The sequence below is a fragment of the Sceloporus occidentalis genome, unplaced genomic scaffold (assembly GCF_023333645.1).
Source record: "Sceloporus occidentalis isolate IW3139 unplaced genomic scaffold, rSceOcc1.0.p SCAF_52, whole genome shotgun sequence".
Classification (NCBI taxonomy): Eukaryota; Metazoa; Chordata; class Lepidosauria; order Squamata; family Phrynosomatidae; genus Sceloporus; species Sceloporus occidentalis.
In genome coordinates, this window is record NW_028317032.1 from 1,913,482 (window position 1) to 1,934,053 (window position 20,572).

The following is a 20,572-nucleotide window of genomic DNA, read 5'->3' on the forward strand; positions in this document are numbered from 1 at the left end:
TTTGGAATATTTTCACACACATCAGGCGGTTCTGAAAGTATTGCAAAGAATGTGTACCCAGCATGCCGCTGAGGGGTTACAGGGACAGTTTAGTGGCCCTCACAGCCCTTCTAAAGTGGAATTCCTATTAAAGTACTTTTAATATATACATAAAAGGAGAAAATAAATACGAGGTGGAAACTGCAGCCCTGCAACTGCCTTCCTCCTCCTCCATAGTCTAACGGTTCTTTCCAATGTTTTGAGCAAATGCATTTACAAAGGGGAACATTTAAAGGGACAGCTGTGATGTACACACAATGGTCGGCATATCCGTTTAGGTCATCTGTCCTTAAGGCCGCTTCTCAAACTTTGTGCTGGAATCTCATATCTATATATATATATATATATATTCCAGCACAAAGTTTGAGAAGCGGCCTTAAGGACAGATGACCTAAACGGTAAATAAAGTATATATGAACTTGGTGTCTCTGCCGCTCCTGGCTCCAGCCTGAAAATATTATGCTGGACAGATCTGGGGTATTTTTGTCCCCTTGAGTGCCAGAAGATCAGGCAGTGCGATGGGTGTTTTGTATTTATTTAGATTTTTGCGATCATTGTGGCATCTGTGAGATTAAGCAAAAAAGGATATTTTTAGCCTGGTAGAATACCGTTACACATTTTCCCTGGAAAATGTTGTGGTGTGGCTCAGGAGATGCCGGTAGGTGATTGATGATGAGTGCGCTCCAATTGTATTTAGCCGGAGCGTTTTCATTTGTGAGTGTAAAAGAATCATCCGGTAATGGCTGTATAAATCATAACATTCAGAGGGGAAAAACGCCTATGAAACTACAGTGGGGTCCCAGGTGGCCTTTATTTATTTTTTTTACGACGGACTGTCGGTTCCTCTGAAGCGGGTTATCTACAGTAGGAGCGTCACTTTACTTATTTACTTTTATGTATTTTTTTTTTTTCTTGGCCCTCATGGGGTTTTTTTTGGTTTTTGCATGTATTTATACATCTGTTTTTATTTTTAGGTGCCTAATGTGGAATGAACATTCCATGTGACGTAGGCATGAATGAAGTGGTCTGGCAGGAGCCCAGAGGAATAATGCATGCGAGCGGCGGCGGGCAGGAACCCCTCGGGCTTGGAATAGGGATTGTCCCATCTGGAGGACCAGCGCCGGGGCCCCTTGGAAGTAACCCCCACGCCATGCCTCCAGGGGGACCGAGTGCCCACGTGCCTCTGAGTGGCCGTTCTCAGGATGATGCCACTGTGGGATATTTCTTCCAAAGGCAAGCGGGTGAACAGCTGAACGGCTACTCCAATAAACACCGCTGGCCCACAGGAGATAGCATAGATCCGTCGGTACGTAGCTCTAATTACATTTTTTTCCTCATTGTGGTTCTTGTAAAAATGTGAGTCTTTTATTTTGTTTCATATTCTCAAGTATGAGCGTCCTCCATGGTTCCTCTTGGTTGTGGGTCATGCTGCGTACCGTCTTCACTGTGCGGCAACTCCCGATATATTCATGGCATTTCCAAAGAGTTCAGGAACCAGGTGTTGGCTTTCTGTTTGAACCTACGGTAGTCTTCGACTGGGCTTCTATATTAAATGGTACCTGCATGCTAATAAGAGAGGTGAATGCTCGGGGTGCTCTGGTAGCGAGGCTGCGAGTGTCTGATCCGGGCAGCTCAAAGAGCAGATGCAGTGGAAGCCACCTCTGGTGTGGATGCGTCTGACGCGCACGCACACTCTGTTACTTAAGGACGCCTTTTCCGTTGTTGGTATTGAGCCAGAACGAGCGCACTGTATAGGAGTCTTTACACCAGCGGTACGATGCTCGAGCTACGGGCCCCCTGTTTATCACATAGGGGACGGCTCCTGTCTGGGCCCCCGGCTCCTGTCTGGGCCCCCGGCTCCTGTCTGGGCCCCCGGCTCCTGTCTGGGCCCCCGGCTCCTGTCTGGGCCCCCGGCTCCTGTCTGGGCCCCCGGCTCCTGTCTGGGCCCCCGGCTCCTGTCTGGGCCCCCGGCTCCTGTCTGGGCCCCCGGCTCCTGTCTGGGCCCCCGGCTCCTGTCTGGGCCCCCGGCTCCTGTCTGCGTTGTTTTGTTGGAATACAAGATCTGTAATGAAAATTTAATTCGCCGCCCCCTGAACACGAAAAGCCATTTTATGCTGCAGTTAATTTACGCTTTTTTCCCCAATTTGTGCAGTTTCTACAAAATTATGTTTCATGGGGTCATTTATGCCGTTTTAGTTAAGCATTTCTTAAATTATATATTATGATAAAAAAATAACCTGATTTTAAAGCGTAATTCCTATCAGCCGGTTCAGTTTGTGTTTCTCTGCCTGGGGGCAGCTGGTGAATCGGATGAATTGCCCCCGATCTTTGATGCCTTGTGATGAGTCTTTGCACGTTGAGGCTACCAGGTACCGGCTGATGGCTTCCCGAATCCCCTCTGCCTACTGCTGTTGAGAGTATTTGGGACTCGGGACCAGGTTTTGTACGACTAGGATGCCCGGAGGGCGCTGTTGGGGATGTTTAAGTGCTTTTTCCTTATGTTTAATGACGGTGTGAATGATATTTTTATATATAAAAAAATAAAATCTAAAATATTATATAACTGTCCCAATCTTTCTCTCTTCCAGGTGAGGCCTGCCGATGAACTGAATAATGACTTCCAAGCACTCGCTCTAGAATCTCGAGGGATGGGGGAGGTAAATGATCATGTTCTCCGACCTTCCATGCTTTGCTGTCCAGGGACGGGTCTTACTGAGCCGGATTTAATACACGTTCCGCAGGGAAATTATCGCTTATAGTCTCTTGATCTTTGCAGCCCCTAAACTAGTCTAGAGATCACGAGTGAGCGGCTCCACCGTTTGTATAGTTTACTTAACCCCTTGATGACAATTGCCGGTCCGGGCACGTCACGGAAAAAGAAGTCGTTTACGACAAATGATGTGCCAGGACCGTCATTTTGTTAAAACGGGTGAAAAAAACGATCCGTGATCGAATTTTTTTTTTTTTTTTTTCCCTTCACTCAAACGGTGTTGCTCTAATGCCTCAACCTAATGCCACCCCAAAAATTCTGGTGGTAAAATGTGTGCATGCAAAGAGTTAAAATACTAGCATTTGAAATACCCTGGGGTGTCTAGTTTTCAAAATATATGGCTTTATTGGGCACACTGAAATGGCCCGGCTCAAAGATGTACCAAATAGGACATGGGCAGTGGATCCCCAAATGCCAAAGTTCAACATTGAAAATGCGCATGCCCCAAATGTGGCCCTTTTGCCCCCAAACAGCCAGGCAAAATCATTCATGTGGGGTATTGCTGTACTCAGGAGATGTTGCTGAACACATATTGGGGTGTTTTGTGATAGTGACATATACCAGAACCTGTTTATTCATACCTGAAGTAAAATGTGTGTGAAAAAACAAATGCAAAGAAATTACTATCATAAAGTTTGACAAAGGCTGATGGTAGAATTAGTGCTTGGAAAGGGTTACAATACTAGCATTTGGAATACCCTGGGCTGTCTAGTTTTAAAAAATATATGATTTGATGGGGTAAATTGCATTGGCCGGCTTCAAAGATACCCGAAATGGCACATGGGGGGAAGAATTACCAGATTTGGAAAAAAAGGCTTTGAAATAGCAAAACGCTACCTGTACTTTTTGCCCCATAATGTGTAGAAAAAAGCAAAAAAAACATAAAAACATTGGGTATTTCTAAACTCAGGACAAATAGTAGAATCTATTTAGCAGGTTTTTTCGTTACCTTTTATAGATGACTAAAAGTTAGAAACAGTCATTTTTTTTCTAAATTCTTCACCATATTTTATACTTTTTTTAATAGTAAATAATATGATACAATCAAAACAATGTCATCTAAAGAAAGCCCTTCTTGTCCTGAAAAAAACAATATCTAATGTGTGTGGGTTCAGTAAACGGGAAAGAAGAAAATTACAGCTAAACACAAGCAGCGCAGAAATGTTAAAACGGCCATTGTCACGAAGGGTACAAAAAGTAATATAAGCCTTTGTCACGAAGGGGTTAAAAGCGGTGCAGAGATACTCGGAGGCATATTTTGCTTTGTAGCTGCTGACAGTCCTGAATATTCGGGGACAGAACCAACCATTGGGATTATGTCCTGGTTAGAGTTACTTTTGGCAGCTTCCCATACTCTGTGCATGCGGGGAAAGGGGAGAACGGAGATTGGATCACTTAGTCTCCAGTCTTAAGCATAGTGCCAGGGGGTACCTTTCATCTGGAACACGCATGTTCTGTGTATGACTAGCAACTCCTAAATTATTTCTACTTTTTATTTTTTTATTTTTTTTTATATGCAGCTTTTGCCAGCCAAAAAGTTTTGGGAACCAGACGACTCTGCAAAAGATGGCGAGAAAGGCATGTTCCTCGCGGATGAATGGCGGGAGAGTGCCTGGGGCGCATCACGTAAGCGGATAACCGTATTACCGTATTGGCTCGGATATAGGCCGCCCCCGTATATAGGCCGCACCCTAAAAGTTTGGTGCTTTTTTTTAAAGAAAACATTTTTTTTCTGTCCCCCCCCCCCGAGATATGCTGCCACTGTCCCCCCCCCCCCCCCCCGACTTACCAGAGGAGACTCCCAGGTGTCTTGCGGGGCTGGCGGGGGACATCTACGCAATACGCGTACACAACTTCCGGAAGTTGTGTACGCGTATTGCGTAGATGTCCCCCGCCGGCCCCGCAAGACACCCGGGAGTCTCCTCTGGTAAGTCTTGGGGGCAGAGGTAAAGCTTAGACAACCTCCCGTGCCGGCAGGCCCCCCCCCCGTGGAAAGTGCTGGCAGGGGAGGCTGTCTGAGTGTATCAGAGAGTAGGATACGGGTCCCCTGCACCGCTGCGGGGGATCTGTATCCTAACCCTTCCCGGCGCCCGGAACTGCATGTCCTGGGCATCGGGCGCTAGACCCCGAATATAGGCCGCACCCCCACTTTAAAGACTTAAAGTGGGGGGAAAAAAGTGCGGCCTATATTCGAGCCAATACGGTATTTCTCATGTTACAAGAAAGAGGGGCACGACGGTTTTCAGCATAAAGTTGTTACTGCGATGGCCCCTCAGCCCGTTTTTCCCGCTGTGAAGACGCCGACCCTTGGTCTCCTCTGAGACTCACGCTAGCCGTATGTTCGGTTTATAAACGGAGACTGTGCCAAATTGTCCTGACCTGATAATTGCTGGCAAAAAAGTGCTTCCAGTAAAGTCAATGGCAGTGCTTTCCTCTGCGCTCCGGTTGGCAGAGGACCCCATTTGGTCATCTAATAATCTTCTTAAACTGTGCTGAATGACTAGATCTTAGATCTACATCAATCAGCTGGTTAGTGGCTTTGATCAATATATTTAGAAACACACCTTTTTATACTAGGTGTATAGGTCCTTGATTGGTTTAATTATTCCACCCCGTTATCTCTGCGATGATTGTCGATTGGTTCAGCCAGCTTTAAAAGTCACCGCCGTATGTGTGGTTTGTCTTGCAGATCACTCTGTGTCGCAGCCCATCATGGTGCAGAGGAGACCCGGCCAAAGCTTTCACGGGAACCACGACGTGAACTCCGTCCTGTCCCCCCGATCGGAAAGCGGGGGGCTCGGCGTCAGCATGGTGGAATATGTCTTGAGTTCCTCGCCCGCCGACAAAGTCGACCCCCGATTCAGAAAAGGAGCCTATGTAAGCTGCGGCCCCTCGTTTCTACATTTATTTTATACAAATCTGCAGTAAAACGTCTAACCGGAAGCTTATTGCGTGAAATATTACAGCGTGAAATAGAATTCAACCGTCCCATCTGCCCTTTAATCGCTTTAAAGGCTGAAACGGCCTCGTCTGATTCGTCCAAACCTCTTTTTGAATCCCTTTAGTTAAATGCTTGTTTACGATCTTCCCCTCTCCGTGTTTTTAAAGTATACGTATTGAGCTGAAAGACATAAATATTTCCTCTGATCTGTTCGATTTGAAGGATGGACCTGAAAAGGCCGAGCAGAAAGGGAAAGCGTCCCCGTTTGAGGAAGAAAAGAAACGGGATCTTATATCTGCGGACGCAGAGGACGTGTCCAAGCTAAACGGCCGAGGACTGGCCAATGGCATTGACGCGGATTTCAAGTAAGTCTTTCGGTGGTTAAAGGAACCGTTCATAGTCTCTGATGCTCTCGCTGTGCGTGAATGGATATTAAAGTACTCCCCCCTGGTTTTGGAAGAATGCATTTTAAAGCGCTTGCCTGATGCTGAAGCTGCAGCCCTGCTGCCTTAGTTGCTGTCTGCCTATATAAGTGATATGGGCCATAGGCTGCGTAAACATGACTTTTATCGTGTAAATGATTGATCCTAAATCAGATTGTATCCAGCATGGTTCTATATCGTCCAGGTAATGACCGTGGATGGAGAGTGTTGTTGGGTAAAGATTGGAATCTGATCATATTTGCCTTTTTTTTTTTTTTATTTTATAAAACAAACAAAACTAAGAAAATAAGGCAAATTATCCTAAATGAAGGCAGATACATCGGTCATTGTCCTGCTTGGTCTGGAATAAAGCAATTTATTGCACCGACCTGTGTCAAGGGTTCTGAAAGCCTACCATTTTGTATATCATAACGGATTTTTTTATTCTTATTCTTATTTCAGCCGCACTCCTGGAAGCCGTCAGGCCTCCCCCACGGAGATCACCGATCGCATTGGGCCAAACTCTGTTGCCGATGGCCTAGGACAGCTTCAAAACCCCATGAGCCACAAGCCGCTGACAGATGAGTTCGCAAGCCCTGAAAGCCAACACATGGATGGCATGGAACAAGTTGGCCTCGATTCGCTGCAGTTTGACTATCCGGGCAATCAGCTTCAGATGGACTCAGCCGGAGCCGGCGTTGGATTGTTTGATTACAATACCCAGCAGCAGGTCATTTAACCAGAAGTTGTGCCGATACCTTTTCTCTAGGGCTGATCTATAATTTGTAGGATATTATATGGGATGTGATGGAAACATTTAAATACTTTTGTACCGGAGGGAAGCATATATTTTGTAAAGGAGGTGAAACATTAGAGCAGGAGGGTCAGAGGCTCGGGTAGAAAGTTAGAAAGAAAGATTTATTTTACTGAGATGATAATGATGGGCGATGGAACAGCCTCCCAGCAGATGTGGTAGAGGTTTATACAGTGAGGGAATGTAAACTTGCATGGGATTTGCATATGGCTGTCCTCACCATACATATAGTTGAGCTTTAATGCTTCATTTTCCATTTATGCTGTTAGGCTGCACGTGATCTATCAGAGTTATTGTTTGCAGCCTTGCAGTTCTGTAAAGAGGCAGTTTTTTTAAAATATGCTTAATGTTGTCTGGGATTTTAATGATTTTTTTCCTCCCCTGCAGCTGTTCCAGAGACCTAATACTCTGACCGTACAGCAGTTAACAGCCGCCCAGCAGCAGCAGCAGTACGCACTAGCAGCCGCTCAGCAGTCCCATATGGGTAAGGATTACACCGGCATCTCCAAACCACCTGGTCTTCCTAGGCTGTTCTTTATATTGATTCTCGTACTGCTGGGGGTAATACGTAGCCAAATATATGTTGACTTTTTTCCCTTTCCCTCTCCTTTTTTTTTTTTTTTTTTTTTTTTTTTCTTTTCTCTTAACCCCTTGACGACAATTGACGGTCCGGGCACGTTACTCAAAAACAGTCAGTTGATGACAATTGACATGCTAGGCCCGTCATGATTTTACCGGGTGTAGAAGGCAATGTGCGGTCACTTTCTTCACCCAATCGGTGTTGCTGTAATGCCTCGATGTCCAGACATTCAGCAACACTGAGACTTTCTCAAATCATCTTACCTGTGATCGGTTCTGGCTTCATTTAGGACAAATTCAACGTACTGGTTTGCTTGATACATTTTCTTGTGTAGGGTTCAGATATTTAAAATGTTTTCTGTATTTACAGCGGGTATGTTTTCGGCAGGCCTCGCCCCTGCTGCCTTTATGCCAAATCCCTACATTATCAGCACAGCTCACCCTGGCGCGGACCCGTATACGGCAGGCCTGGCTGCAGCAGCGACCTTGGCGGGTATGGCACCTCTTCTGTTCTTCGTTATGCATTTACAAGCTCATGCAGGCTGCTCATACACTGCTTTTGTGTTTTGGTTTTTTTTTTTAGGCCCCACGGTTGTCCCCCCACAATATTACGGCGTTCCATGGGGGGTTTATCCAGCTGGTTTATTTCAACAGCAAGCCGCAGCAGGAGCCGCCGCCGCCGCAGCAGCAGCTAATGGTAACGGCCAGCAGGGGGCGCAGCAGGCCAACCAGGCACAGCAGCAGGTAAAGATACAGGGGGGGGTCTTAGCGGAGTGCCCCAGGAAGCATCTTTTGTACGATGCAGTTGCATGGCTGTGGGGTCTTACAGATGCCCCTTACCCGGAGCACACAACACATCCAGTACATGGAGACTTCTATTCTCCCACAGCATCCCAACCTTGTTAACTCTTTCCAAATGCTTCTGGAGGGCAGTAAAAATTAAGATTCCCCAGGTTCAGATGTTGGGGGGGGGGGGGGGGGAGTAGCACTGGGTATTTAATGGAAAACCTTGAGAGAAGTATAGTTTTTGCGTCAGATCAGTCTAATGCACTCTCCACGCAGGTTATGCGTGCTGCGGGCGGTCAGCGGCCACTCACACCAAACCAGAGCCAACAAGGACAACAGGCAGAGTCCCTCGCTGCGGCTGCAAATTCGGCTCTGGCTTTCGGGCAGGGTCTCGCTGCTAACATGTCAGGTATGGTGATATCTTTGTCCTGCGCTCCACATTACTGCCCGTAGAGGGCGCTGCCGTATAAACGGATTAAGCAGCTGCTGGATCCCCATCAGAGGATGTGCAAGGAGCGGGTTTTAAACCGCTCATCTCCTTGATACACATTGTGAGATGTATGATGTAGTTACACCTGACCATAAGTAAGGGGGTGCAGAACCCGCTGATGGGTTATATGACGCACGCGGTTTAAATCTGCCGCGTTCTGCGTGACGGAGGCAAAGTCTCTGTTTACATGTTCTGTGTCGTGCGATTACTTTTTGGATCGCGTTGATTGAATTCTGCAGGAGGGTCATCGTTGAACCGCCTTGGTTGTCCGTCTAGTTCACTGATGGCATTCCATGGCGATTCTGCGCTTCAAGACCAATTATTTTAATGACATGAAAAGGCTTTTTTTCCTCCTCTTGTAGTGCAAATTTAGAAAAAAACAAAACTGCACAATCACTTTAGATCATTATATTTTATATAGCGCCATCAAATTCCGTAGCGCTGTATAGTGAGTAGACGGGACATAACAAGTAGTATGTAACAATTTGACTTGGAGGCCCCTGGTCACAGGAGCTTACAATCTTTTTTTTTATTTTATTTTTTCTGTAGGCTACCAGGTCCTCGCTCCCACTGCCTATTATGATCAGAATGGCACCTTGGTGGTCGGCCCTGGAGCCAGAGCTGGGTTAGCAGCCCAGGTGAGATTAGTGGCCTCCGCGCCCGTTCTAATCAATCCTGCGGCTGCACAAGCAGGTACGTTAAAAGCCTCTTTTCCCTGTAACCGTCATGTTTGCGAAGAAATTCTGCCAAGTTATGACTGTTACCAGGGTCGTTGCTTGAATCGTTCATTGGGCAGCGTTGGTGAATCCCGGCAGCATTTTGATGGCGTAATAAAGGGTTAATATCCAAACTATCATTCTGGATTGTTCCCGCTGCCTCCCCTCCTATACAATTGACTGTATGTTTGCTGAGTAATCTTTAGTTACCGTGTTTCTATCTAGAAAACCTCCTTTTCTCTGAAATATGTTGAATCGGGGCGTGCGGAGGTGACTTGATACGGAGACTTAAGTGGTTTCATAAAATCTGTACCCGCTGACGGTAGTGCGTGACGCCGTTTCTCATATCTGACCAAATGTTTATTTCGCAGCTGCCGCCGCTGCATCGGCCTCCGGTGCCAACAACCTCACAGGGGCCGCAAACAACATCTTCCGGCCCATGAGCCATCAGCAGGCGCAGCAGCAGCAGCAGGCACAGCAGCAGGCACAGCACAACGGCAGCCTCCACTCCAGCTCGTTCTACGGGAACGGCAGCCTGTCCGGCAGCGGCCAGGCCAGCTCCCTGTTTTCTCACGGACAGGGCCAGCCGGCCAACGGCTCCCTTGGCTTCGGAAACAACAGCTCTCTGGGGGCAGCCATCGGCTCTTCCTTCGGGGGATTTAATTCATCAGGTACGGTAACGTGCGGTCAAACCTAACGAATGTCCAGCTGGGTTACACACAACCATGAGTCATTATGTTTAGTTAATGTATTTTTTACTCTGCCCCTCTTTCCTAAATTCAGCCAAAACAAACCCATAGAATGAAGTGGGGGTTTTTTCCGGTTAGTCTATCCTTTTATTCTTTTTTTTTTTTTTTTTTTTTTTTGTGATGGATGTCGATTATTGGATACTTTTTTTTATAAAATGTCCAGTGCTCAGTTACTTCTATTAATCATAGCTCTGTCTAAAATAAGTTATTGTACCTTCTGAGCGCTATTGTCTTGATTTTTTTTTAAATAAAATTATTGTTATAATAATTAAAAATATATTTACATAATAGGATTTTTTCCTGGAAGATTTTGCTGCCTAATGATGTATTTTTTAATTTGCATACATAACTTTTTCCATCTTGTTTAATATAACATTCCACCTTTTTTTTTATTTTTTTTTTATTTTATATATTTTTATTTTTTTTGCCCTGTGATAAATTTGTTTCAAACCCCGGTTTGCCTTAACTTAATGTGGAAACGCACGTTTTATGTCACTTGAGTGACATTGAGTCCTGACCATTTTAGGGGGTTTCTTTTCCTTTTATATGAATATTATCATCATCTCCCGGCCGTCGTCTTATTTTGTCGCTTTTCCATTAATGTCTTACTTTTTTCCCCTCGTTTAACAGTGTGTGTGTCTTTAATTTTTGTTTTTATTTTTTTATTCCTTCAGTTGGCAATTCGGCGGGTAGTAGTGGTTCTCGGAGAGATTCCCTGTCTGCTAGCTCAGACTTATACAAAAGGCCTAGCGGCAGCCTAGCACCAATAGGGCAGCCTTTTTACAATAGCCTGGGATTTTCGTCGTCCGCGAGTCCGATAGGCATGCCTCTGCCGAGCCAAACGCCAGGACATTCACTAACGCCACCGCCATCCCTTTCATCGCATGGATCCTCATCCAGTTTGCATTTAGGTAAAGCAAACGTTTTATTTGTGTGTTGTTTTTCTTTGTGTGTGTTTTGTGGACGTGGCTGTGTTTTTTATTTTTTTTATTTTATTTGATTGTACCATTTTGCATTTGTTATTGACGCTTTTCTTTCCGTTTTTGGGAATTAACAAATTGCGAGCGGCTTGCTGGCCTGACTGCAGCCAAGCAGGACTCGAGTCTATATATTTTATCATCCTACCGCGAGAGAGACAGATCTTTCGCTCTTCAGAGAGATCTCGCTGCCAATGCTCAAAGCGCAGGATATACTATCTCATCCTATGGTCGTTCCTGCTTGTATTTGTCTGCATGATAGACCCTAAGGAATATCACTTAGACAGACCCTCTAACTTAAGGTCTATAGGGGAAAGAACTTCATTAGATGAGCAGGATTCTCTATCGTTGGCTTTGTGAATAGAATATCACGTGGCTTTAAGTAGCCGCCAGTCATTTTAATAGTTTTTTTGCTAACATTCCAGAAAGTGGTGGCCAGCTGATTCATTGTTCAGTGACTTAATGGTTGGGATCGTGCTGGTTCTGAGAAGAGCTATTGAAGTTAGGATAGAGTTGGTTCTGAGGACCTCTTGGTGTTAGGCTCATGTTGGGTCTGAGAGGACCTCTTGGGGTTTGGCTTGTGTTGGTTCTCAGAAGAGCCCTTGGGTTTAGGATCGTGTGGGTTCTGAGAGGACCTCTTGGGGGTTTGGCTTGTGTTGGTTCTGAGAGGACCTCTTGGGGTTTGGCTTGTGTTCGTTCTAGAAGAAAATGGAAAGACTACCCACTATACAGGGTCTCCACACTGATTCATTGCCATTAGTGACTCCCGGTTGAGATTGAATTTCAGTTGTTGGTAATTAAACCAACTTGCTTCTATAATGTTAAGGTTGTTATTGGGTAATGGTTCAGCAGTAATAAACATATTAATTTCCAGCATAGAGATGAGCAGATTCCGCTTTTTGCGTTGATTTAACCCATTGCACGGGTTTTTAGACCTGTAATGGTAAATTGAGCAGCGAGCGTGCCTTATAAATATTTGTTTGGAAAAAATAAGATCTTTACCTGAGCGCAGTTATCTTTGCTGTTCAGTGGCTGCTTACATGATTTTGATAATAGATCTGAAACATATGTTGTCTGTCCTCAGAACCATCATCTCATGTTCTATCGATAAATCTTATAGGGAAATATCCTCTTGCATAGTGGCCCCCATGACCCCCCCCCAAGAAAATGGGTCCGTTCTGTCGCATGGGAACGAGTGGGGGAGACCGGGCGGCCCGTACCAAAGGTCTATTCTGAGGCAGTTCTTCAAGAAATCGGGAAAAACTCCAAGCAGGGATCGTGTGTTCAGTAACCTGAAAAACACGCATGCGATGGATAGGCAAGATGTGTTGGCAGAAACCAACCTCGGCTTACGGCAAGACTTAAGTCCACAGACACTTGACTAACTGTCCGACGGGGTTCTTCACTTGTGCCATAAGCTCTTCCGATTTGAGGTTAAGCGTCTACGTTTCCGGAAAGACTTACTGCAATGTTTCTGTTACAGGCGGACTAACGAACGGCAGCGGGCGCTATGTTTCCGCGGCTCCTGGAGCCGAAGCCAAGTACCGCACAGCAGCCAGCAATTCCAGCTTCTTCAGCTCGAGCAGCCAGCTCTTTCCTCCCTCGCGCCTGCGCTACAACCGCTCCGACATCATGCCCTCCGGCCGCAGCAGGTTGTTGGAGGATTTCAGGAACAATCGCTTCCCGAACCTGCAGCTCAGGGACCTGATCGGGCACATCGTTGAATTTTCACAAGACCAGCATGGATCTAGGTGAGACGCGACGCGGTGGGAAAACGGGTACGTTGGCCAACAATTGGTCAAAAAGGGCTGAGGTCGTGGCTGCGTCGGCACAAATATATAGGTGGCAGGCTGCGAGTTTTTTAGGGAGGGGGTAATCTACATATTTACAGTATGGATTGGGAATTGACAGTTATTGGTGTTTTTAGGTTTATCCAGCAGAAGTTGGAGCGAGCAACCCCAGCGGAGCGGCAGGTCGTCTTCACCGAGATCCTGCAGGCGGCTTATCAGCTCATGACGGATGTCTTTGGGAACTACGTCATACAAAAGTTTTTTGAGGTGGGTATATTATATGCCATTAGATGACCCTGCGGGATATGATGTATTGTTATATTAATGGTTATTGTATACGGGGCCTCGCAGAACTATTCAGCCCTTTTCTCGTATTACCGAATAACGAAAGGTGAAATTTTTTTAAGGTGACAATTGCCCTAGCAAGGACACGGTTGCCTTTGGCTATGAACCATTAAAGCAGCTGTCCCATTTTAGGTTTAATCCCCCTCCGCAGTTCAGGGGCCAATGCCCAGGGAGAGACCAAAGAGCCTTCCCCAGGAATCTGAGATCATCATAGAAATGCAAAGATTGGGGAAAGGATATGAAATGCCGAATGTTTGGATGTCCCGGTGAGCAGAGTTGGGTCCGAAGGTGTGCAGAGGAGGGAAGTGAAGAGTTCAGTGGCTTGAAGTGGAGCAATGGGGCAGCTGTCGGCATCATTAAGTCTTCCCCATTACATTGCCATGCGTTGGACGGTGGCATGAAAAGCTGCAGCGTGCGAGGGGGTTTCTACTGTTCGCTGTTGAGACCCAATAGCACAGACCTTTTTTTTTGATGTCTTATTTGAAACATTAAACATTTTGTGAGAAGGTGTGTAATTATTTAGCGCAGGGGGTGACTTGGTAAGTTTTGGAGTCCCATGCAGTGTAATATTCACACGATTGCTCATGGGCTGTTATCGTTACTACGTTGGACTGTATTGTGTTGCAAAATGCATTAAATTGTAACAAACAAAGTAACTTTTTTTTTATTATTTTATTATTTTAGTTTGGGAGTATGGATCAGAAGCTGGCGTTGGCGACACGTATACGCGGTCATGTTCTGCCTCTGGCTCTGCAGATGTACGGCTGTCGTGTTATTCAGAAGGCGCTGGAGTCCATTTCTCCCGACCAGCAGGTAACACAGACTATTACCGTCTCCGGACTCGGTCTTCTCAAACGTGTCCGGCCTCCGCTGGCGCCATGTCTTCTCTCGGAGAATAATGGTACTCTTGTGTTTATTTCTCGCAGAGTGAAATGGTGAGGGAGCTGGACGGCCATGTGCTGAAATGTGTGAAGGATCAGAATGGGAATCACGTGGTGCAGAAGTGCATTGAGTGTGTCCAGCCACAGGCACTCCAGTTCATCATAGATGCCTTCAAAGGCCAGGTTGGTTGCTATAAGTTCATCATTGAGAAGGGGCTAATACCCCTGATTATGTGCCGAGACTGGAATCCAGTGTATTTGCATGTTTGCCAGGGTGGCTTCACTTAGGGAGTGAATTTGAAGAAGTCCTGTTGAATTCCTTGGTCTAAAAGTCTCTAAAAAGTCTTAAGTCTAGATTGATACCTTCTAAACAATTGTCCAAATGAGAAGTTGAAGTCCAAACAACGAAGGGTTTAAACTTTTTATGCCTGTGGATTTATCTGCCCTTGTTTTTCCAAACAGGTTTATGTGCTTTCCACTCATCCGTACGGCTGCAGAGTAATCCAGCGCATTCTGGAACATTGCACAGCTGAGCAGACCATGCCCATTCTGGAGGAGCTACACCAAAGCACAGAGCAGCTTGTGCAGGTACAGTGCCATCGCCCGTCGGGGCTGCCCACTGACAAGAACGTTAAGCTATTTAATGGTCATAGCTGCTTTTGTATTGGCGTTCATTTATGAGGCATCTAGATAGCTCTAGATGATATTTAACACGGTTGTCTAAAGGACACGGTGATAAAGATAGCCCAAGATTCACATCACACATTCTGACTTTGTAATTTAAAAAAGTAAAGCGTCTTTGTTATCCCCGTCTGTGATGTTTTTTGGTGTGTTACAATTCACAGGATCAGTACGGGAATTACGTCATTCAGCATGTACTGGAGCATGGCCGCTCCGAAGACAAGAGCAAGATCGTGTCGGAAATAAGGGGAAAGGTTCTCGCTATGAGCCAACACAAGTTTGCCAGGTATGTAAATGCTGCCAGCTATACATATATAATATATATCTATCCTGTGTAATGAGGACAAGAAGATCACTTGTGTGTTTCTGGTTTGGCATGACCGTGGCACGCGTGTCTGTTTGCTTGAGAATTCCGTGTTTTGGTGTGTTAAGTCAGCTGCCCTTTCCACTTTGCCATGAGCTGGGGGTTGAGACGTTTCATATTATTTGATGATGTGAAGTCAAAGGTTCTCTTCAGCCTCTGTCGTAAAACAATCCTCCTAGAATTGTTAGTAAGAGACGATGTAAATACCTTGCGGAATCTGAATTAATGAGGAGACCTTATTGCAGACGGTGGAAATGGTTGGCTTTCTTCTTTATGGCTTCCTCACAAAATAACCTATTCATGTACATCGAGTTCTACTGTTCTGTTGATCGTTTCGAGGACCTGCACTCTCCCTCTCCCTCACTTTTTATTTTGAGGGGTCACACAAGCAATGAACCTCGTTGCTCATGCGTTTGGTATAATTGTGGAGTTTCCTTTATCTGGATCAATGAGTGATTTTGGAACGCCTGATATATGCTTGTCCCAACCATATACCAATTGTAACAAGTTTTCCCTCGGTCTGCAGCAATGTTGTAGAAAAGTGCGTCACCCACTCGACCCGGGCAGAGAGGGCACTGCTGATCGACGAGGTCTGTTGCCAGAATGACGGTCCCCATAGTGCCTTATACACCATGATGAAGGACCAATACGCCAACTATGTGGTGCAGAAGATGATTGACATGTCGGAGCCGGCCCAGAGGAAAATAATCATGCACAAGGCAAGTGAGCCGACGGCTACGGGGTCCGGGAAACCTCTGATAGGGAAAAATTATTATGATTAAAGGTTACATTCAGTGAACAAAACTAAATTCACTTTATTTTTTAGAGGGACTTTATATGGTGTCGGGAATTGCTTTATCATCTGGCAGAACGCCGGAACAATTCATACATTATTGCCCCGGTTTTAGCAGCTTAGAGTTTATCATAAAATGTTCAGTATTGGTAATTAAAAAAAAAAAAAAAAAAAAGTACTTTTGACATTTATAAAGAAAGCCATGCCTTAGATTTATATAGATCTTTATCTTCTGTATTTAGGGGGTAAATACATTCTTTATATATTCCTGCCAGAAAAAAGTAATCTCAAGCTTCTCTTCTAGATCCGACCACATATCACAACTTTACGTAAATACACTTACGGAAAACACATTCTAGCCAAGCTGGAGAAATACTACATAAAGAGCTCCGACCTCGGGCCTATTGGACCTTCAAACGGAATGATCTAGAAAAAAAATAAATCAAACCTCCAGTACCTCCGCTCTGTACCAGAAGAGAGAGAATGTCTGTTCCTCTCTCTGTTTTCTTCCCATATAACCTCCGATTTAATGCTCACCCGGTTTGGAATACCGGCCATAACCGGTCTACCTTCCACTTCTTGGGCCTTGGCTCCATTCCGCCGACCTCGGGTGGAAGACTTCCCCAATTGACTAACCAGTTCGAAACAAGAGCCTGTAAATGATGTAATTGTATCAAGCTGTCACATATTATTTTGTAAATTTTTACCTTGTAAAGTTTCTGTAAAAAGTGGTAGTTTTTAAAGGGAAAGTACAGTATTTTTAATAAACTGGTTGGCCGGTTGGGTTAGTTTTTCTACCAGCGAAGCATTGACTATTGACTTGTAAATACTTTTGTTTTTTCTTCCTCCATACCCATGTTTTGTTTTGTTTAAAAGGCCCTTAAGTCATCAAATGTATGGATTCTATACTCTGAGCACAAACCTTTGATTTATTTACAAATGCGTAGCATTAGTTTTCTTTTCTTCTTAATTATTTTTTTTTTTTTTTGAATTTCGAAATCAAATTGGTTCCCACAAAAGCGATACTTGGTTCGAGATGAGACGTTAAAGGGATTTTTCATTGTGTACTTTCTTAAGAGCCTCTTACCTGTGTCAGGTAACCCTTTAACGTTCAATAAGGGGAGCGAAGTGGACACAACACATGCTTTACATGCTCCATAGGGTCGGCCCCTCCGTTGTAAACTCGTCACCAGCTCAGGTCGCTAATAATAAAATATGTATATAAATTAAGCTCACACGTTCCAGCTGCTTAGTGCCGATCGCGGTTTGGATATCACTGATACATTATATCAGGGGTGTCCAACCTGCGGCCCTCCAGCTGCTGCAGGACTAATCTCCTATCCTCCTCAGCCAGTCCCTTACTTAAAGAGCATTATGGGAGATGTAGTCCTGCAGCAACTGGAGGGCCGCAGGTTGGACACCCCTGCATTATATCTTTACATACAGGGTTCTACAGTCATAAGGAGATCGTATCCCTACCAGCCCAGTCTCGATTCTGTATTGTTTGCATGTTCTACCCTGTGGGATGTAAAGGGTTACTCATAGTAAAAACATCCTAATTTCCCTGTTGTTTCCCCCGGTATATTAAATGGTGTGGCGTTTTCCATAGCATATTAGCATTTTTTTTATATATATATATAGAATAATTTTTTGCTAGCTCATAATTAGCCAAAAAAAAGTAGGTAGAGACGGGCAATTTGATAGCTTGGCATTGAAGCATGATTTAAGAAAAAAAAAAAAATATTCAAAAAGCATTAATTGTATTTTTTTTTCTCTTTTCTTTCTATAAATGATACCCTTTGTATAAGTGTAACTAAGGAATAGGTGTAAGTTTACAATTGGGAAATGCGTTTCGATGTTTAATACTAGCCTTGCGCATTTATTATTATCATTTATTATTATTCTAGCGGAAGCTCAGTTGCCTGTACAGATGTACATTTGTAAACCTGATGCTGTAAATGTCATTTCTTTTACCTATTTTTTTTTTTCTTCTTGTCATGGGGAAGGCACGGAATTTGCGTTTTTTAATGTACATTAAGGTCTCGCGATTGCCTCGGCAAGTAGTGTTGTATAATGTAAATTTCTTTCTCTGAATCAAGACTTTTTTTTTTTTTTTCCTCTTCTCCTTTTTAAAATCTGCTCTTTATACAGCTTAAATATATATATATATATATATATATATAAATATATACCAGCTTTCTATTTATCTACCGCTGGAAATCTTTGTTCCTGTTTATACCACGGCTGTTTAAATTGTTAATAGTAATAATCAAGGCAGTACATTTTGCATAGTAAATATACATTTGTAATTTTGAGTAGGCTAGGAAATATGTATATGTATGTGTATATGTATTTTTTTTTTTTTTTGGCTAGCCTCCGGGAGAAAAATATGTATGATATTGTCCATTTTTTTGTTTTTTTGGGGTGAATATACGACATTGTAACAATAGCCTGAAAGACGATGTACATTTCCAAGCGGCCTTATGTACATTATCAAAGTTCTTTTTAAAAAAAGGCAAACTTGTGACCACGTGTATAATTAAAATACTTTTTAATCCTTTCACTCGTCGAACTTTTTATTGATAATTTAAAAAAATATATATTATATTTTGATTTAAAGGTGAATTGTTGAAGATGGCTGCTTTTGTTGTAGTGGGGTTAGAAGGGAAGATGGCGTCCGCGGTTCAATTGGATGAGAGCCGCTATTTAAACTTAATTAAAATGTAATAAGGGCGAAAACCATCAGGTTCTCCCATTGGAGCTGACCCTGCATAACGCTTTCTGACACCATCGGGCTTTTTGGGTCACAAGTGGAACTAAAGCTTTACACAGTGTTTTCAGTGAATACTAAATTCAAAGGTTCTCATCGCTGGCCATTAATGTTTTATAAGGTAACGTAACCTGAAATAAATGATTGCAACCTACAGGTGTAATGTTCACACGCTGTAGGTGTTTAATTACATTGGGTTAAAGCCTGTATGGCCAGAGATTTCCAAAAATATTACTCTTCCTTCTGAGGATCCTACAAGGATTATTGGCACCGTTGGGGTTTGGGGGAAGGGTTAACTATTTCAGCGTCACTAAATATTATGAAGGTCCAACTCTGAGGTTCTACAAGAAACACAATGATGGAGACTCAAGAGATCCATTCTCTCCATTTATGGTGGTTTGAAAGCCTTTATTATAATAATATTGTTCACCTTATTTGCATGCGCCTACCCAGAATCCCTTTTGGTTGTGGCAGCACCATGAGATTTCTGAGGGAAAAATGAGCCTTCTGGCTCGTCTGGTGTCTGTAGATGAGTGTTTAATAATACTTCTGCTACCCCCTTAGGAGTTTCCATCACCTTTACTCACCATAACTTATGTAATGGTATAATTCAATGTAAATTTTGAACCTGCATATAGCCAACGATTCTATAGGCACACGGTGGGCCAAACCCCCTCTACTGTACAGAACGCAGCGAGCAAAACACGCTTACGCCAATAAAATGTCAAGACTGAGGCGCGTGGTTCTGATCCCGCTCTGAATGGATCTAAAACGATCGAAACCACTTGTAGGCTCGCTTTGTACGTTTCCCGTCCTCTGCTGTCATTAAATGTCTGCACCAGCCGGGAAATGCAAACGGGGAGCCCCCGGGGACGCTGTGTTTCTTCATGTGCGTGTCTGTCTTAGACATGTCTCTATCGGCAGAGGTGTGTTTTATTTAGTTTAAGGTGACTCTCAAAATCAACACCGTTGCGTTACGCCGGGCCAGCTCAGCCCTTCCTGCAGGAGAAGCTCGCTAAAGTTAAAGAAAAAGGTGAAATTCCCCCCCCAAAAAAACAAAAAAAATAATATCCTGCACATGTGAAGTGGTCGAGCTGAATCTATAACAGAAGTTCATATAAAGGCTGGTAGTTCTGCGGTTATTACATACCTGTGGTAGAAGAGGGTGACCCCCAATCCCAAATGTTTAAAAAGGAAGGCTCTGTGTCCTGGTATATTTAACACCCCCCCCCCCCCCCGATCGATCTAGTAGGAACAAGAGGTTAGCTTTTGTCTAAGTGGAACAGCACTTTGGGTATCGTGGAGAATGACCCGACAATATCTGGCATGTAAGAGCATTTAATTCAAGGAAATTGGCTAATCAGTTCTTGCCTGTTATTCTATACCGTATGAATAATATATATATTAACCCTTTCATTGTTATACGCATACGGCTAAGAAATATAAGAGCAAGAACCGAATAACCTCAGAAAAAACAGCCAGTTTATTCTTACCTGCCCCCAAATGTGTTCCTAATCATTTTAAATTGAATTTAGTCTCTACACACCCCCCCCCATCGGTTTCTGACCAGTCATCGGCATACTCTCCCCCCAGACAGAGCTTCAGCATTGAAGTGTAAGCGCGAGACATCCATCTTTAACAACGGTCTTACCGACTGTGTATAAT

General features: G+C 44.2%; 1 protein-coding gene across 2 annotated transcripts; it reads left to right on the plus strand.

The window, feature by feature from the left end:
- Nucleotides 1–1,027: 1,027 nt before the first annotated feature.
- Nucleotides 1,028–16,567, plus strand: LOC149288327 (pumilio homolog 2-like). 2 transcript variants are annotated; one of them, XM_089491824.1, is made up of 21 exons: nt 1,028–1,345; nt 2,628–2,696; nt 4,330–4,435; nt 5,499–5,686; nt 5,973–6,115; nt 6,635–6,902; nt 7,374–7,470; nt 7,936–8,058; nt 8,149–8,309; nt 8,628–8,760; nt 9,391–9,534; nt 9,929–10,228; nt 10,981–11,217; nt 12,767–13,034; nt 13,211–13,340; nt 14,103–14,231; nt 14,345–14,482; nt 14,762–14,887; nt 15,145–15,266; nt 15,871–16,063; nt 16,442–16,567. In XM_089491824.1, the coding sequence occupies exons 1-21, from the start codon at nt 1,028–1,030 to the stop codon at nt 16,565–16,567; spliced, it is 3,519 nt and encodes a 1,172-aa protein (XP_089347950.1). The 2 variants fall into 2 exon arrangements, with proteins under 2 accessions (XP_089347950.1, XP_089347951.1); XM_089491825.1 differs by lacking the exons at nt 1,028–1,345; nt 10,981–11,217 and having other exon boundaries at nt 2,652–2,696.
- The last annotated feature ends 4,005 nt before the right edge of the window (nt 16,568–20,572 follow it).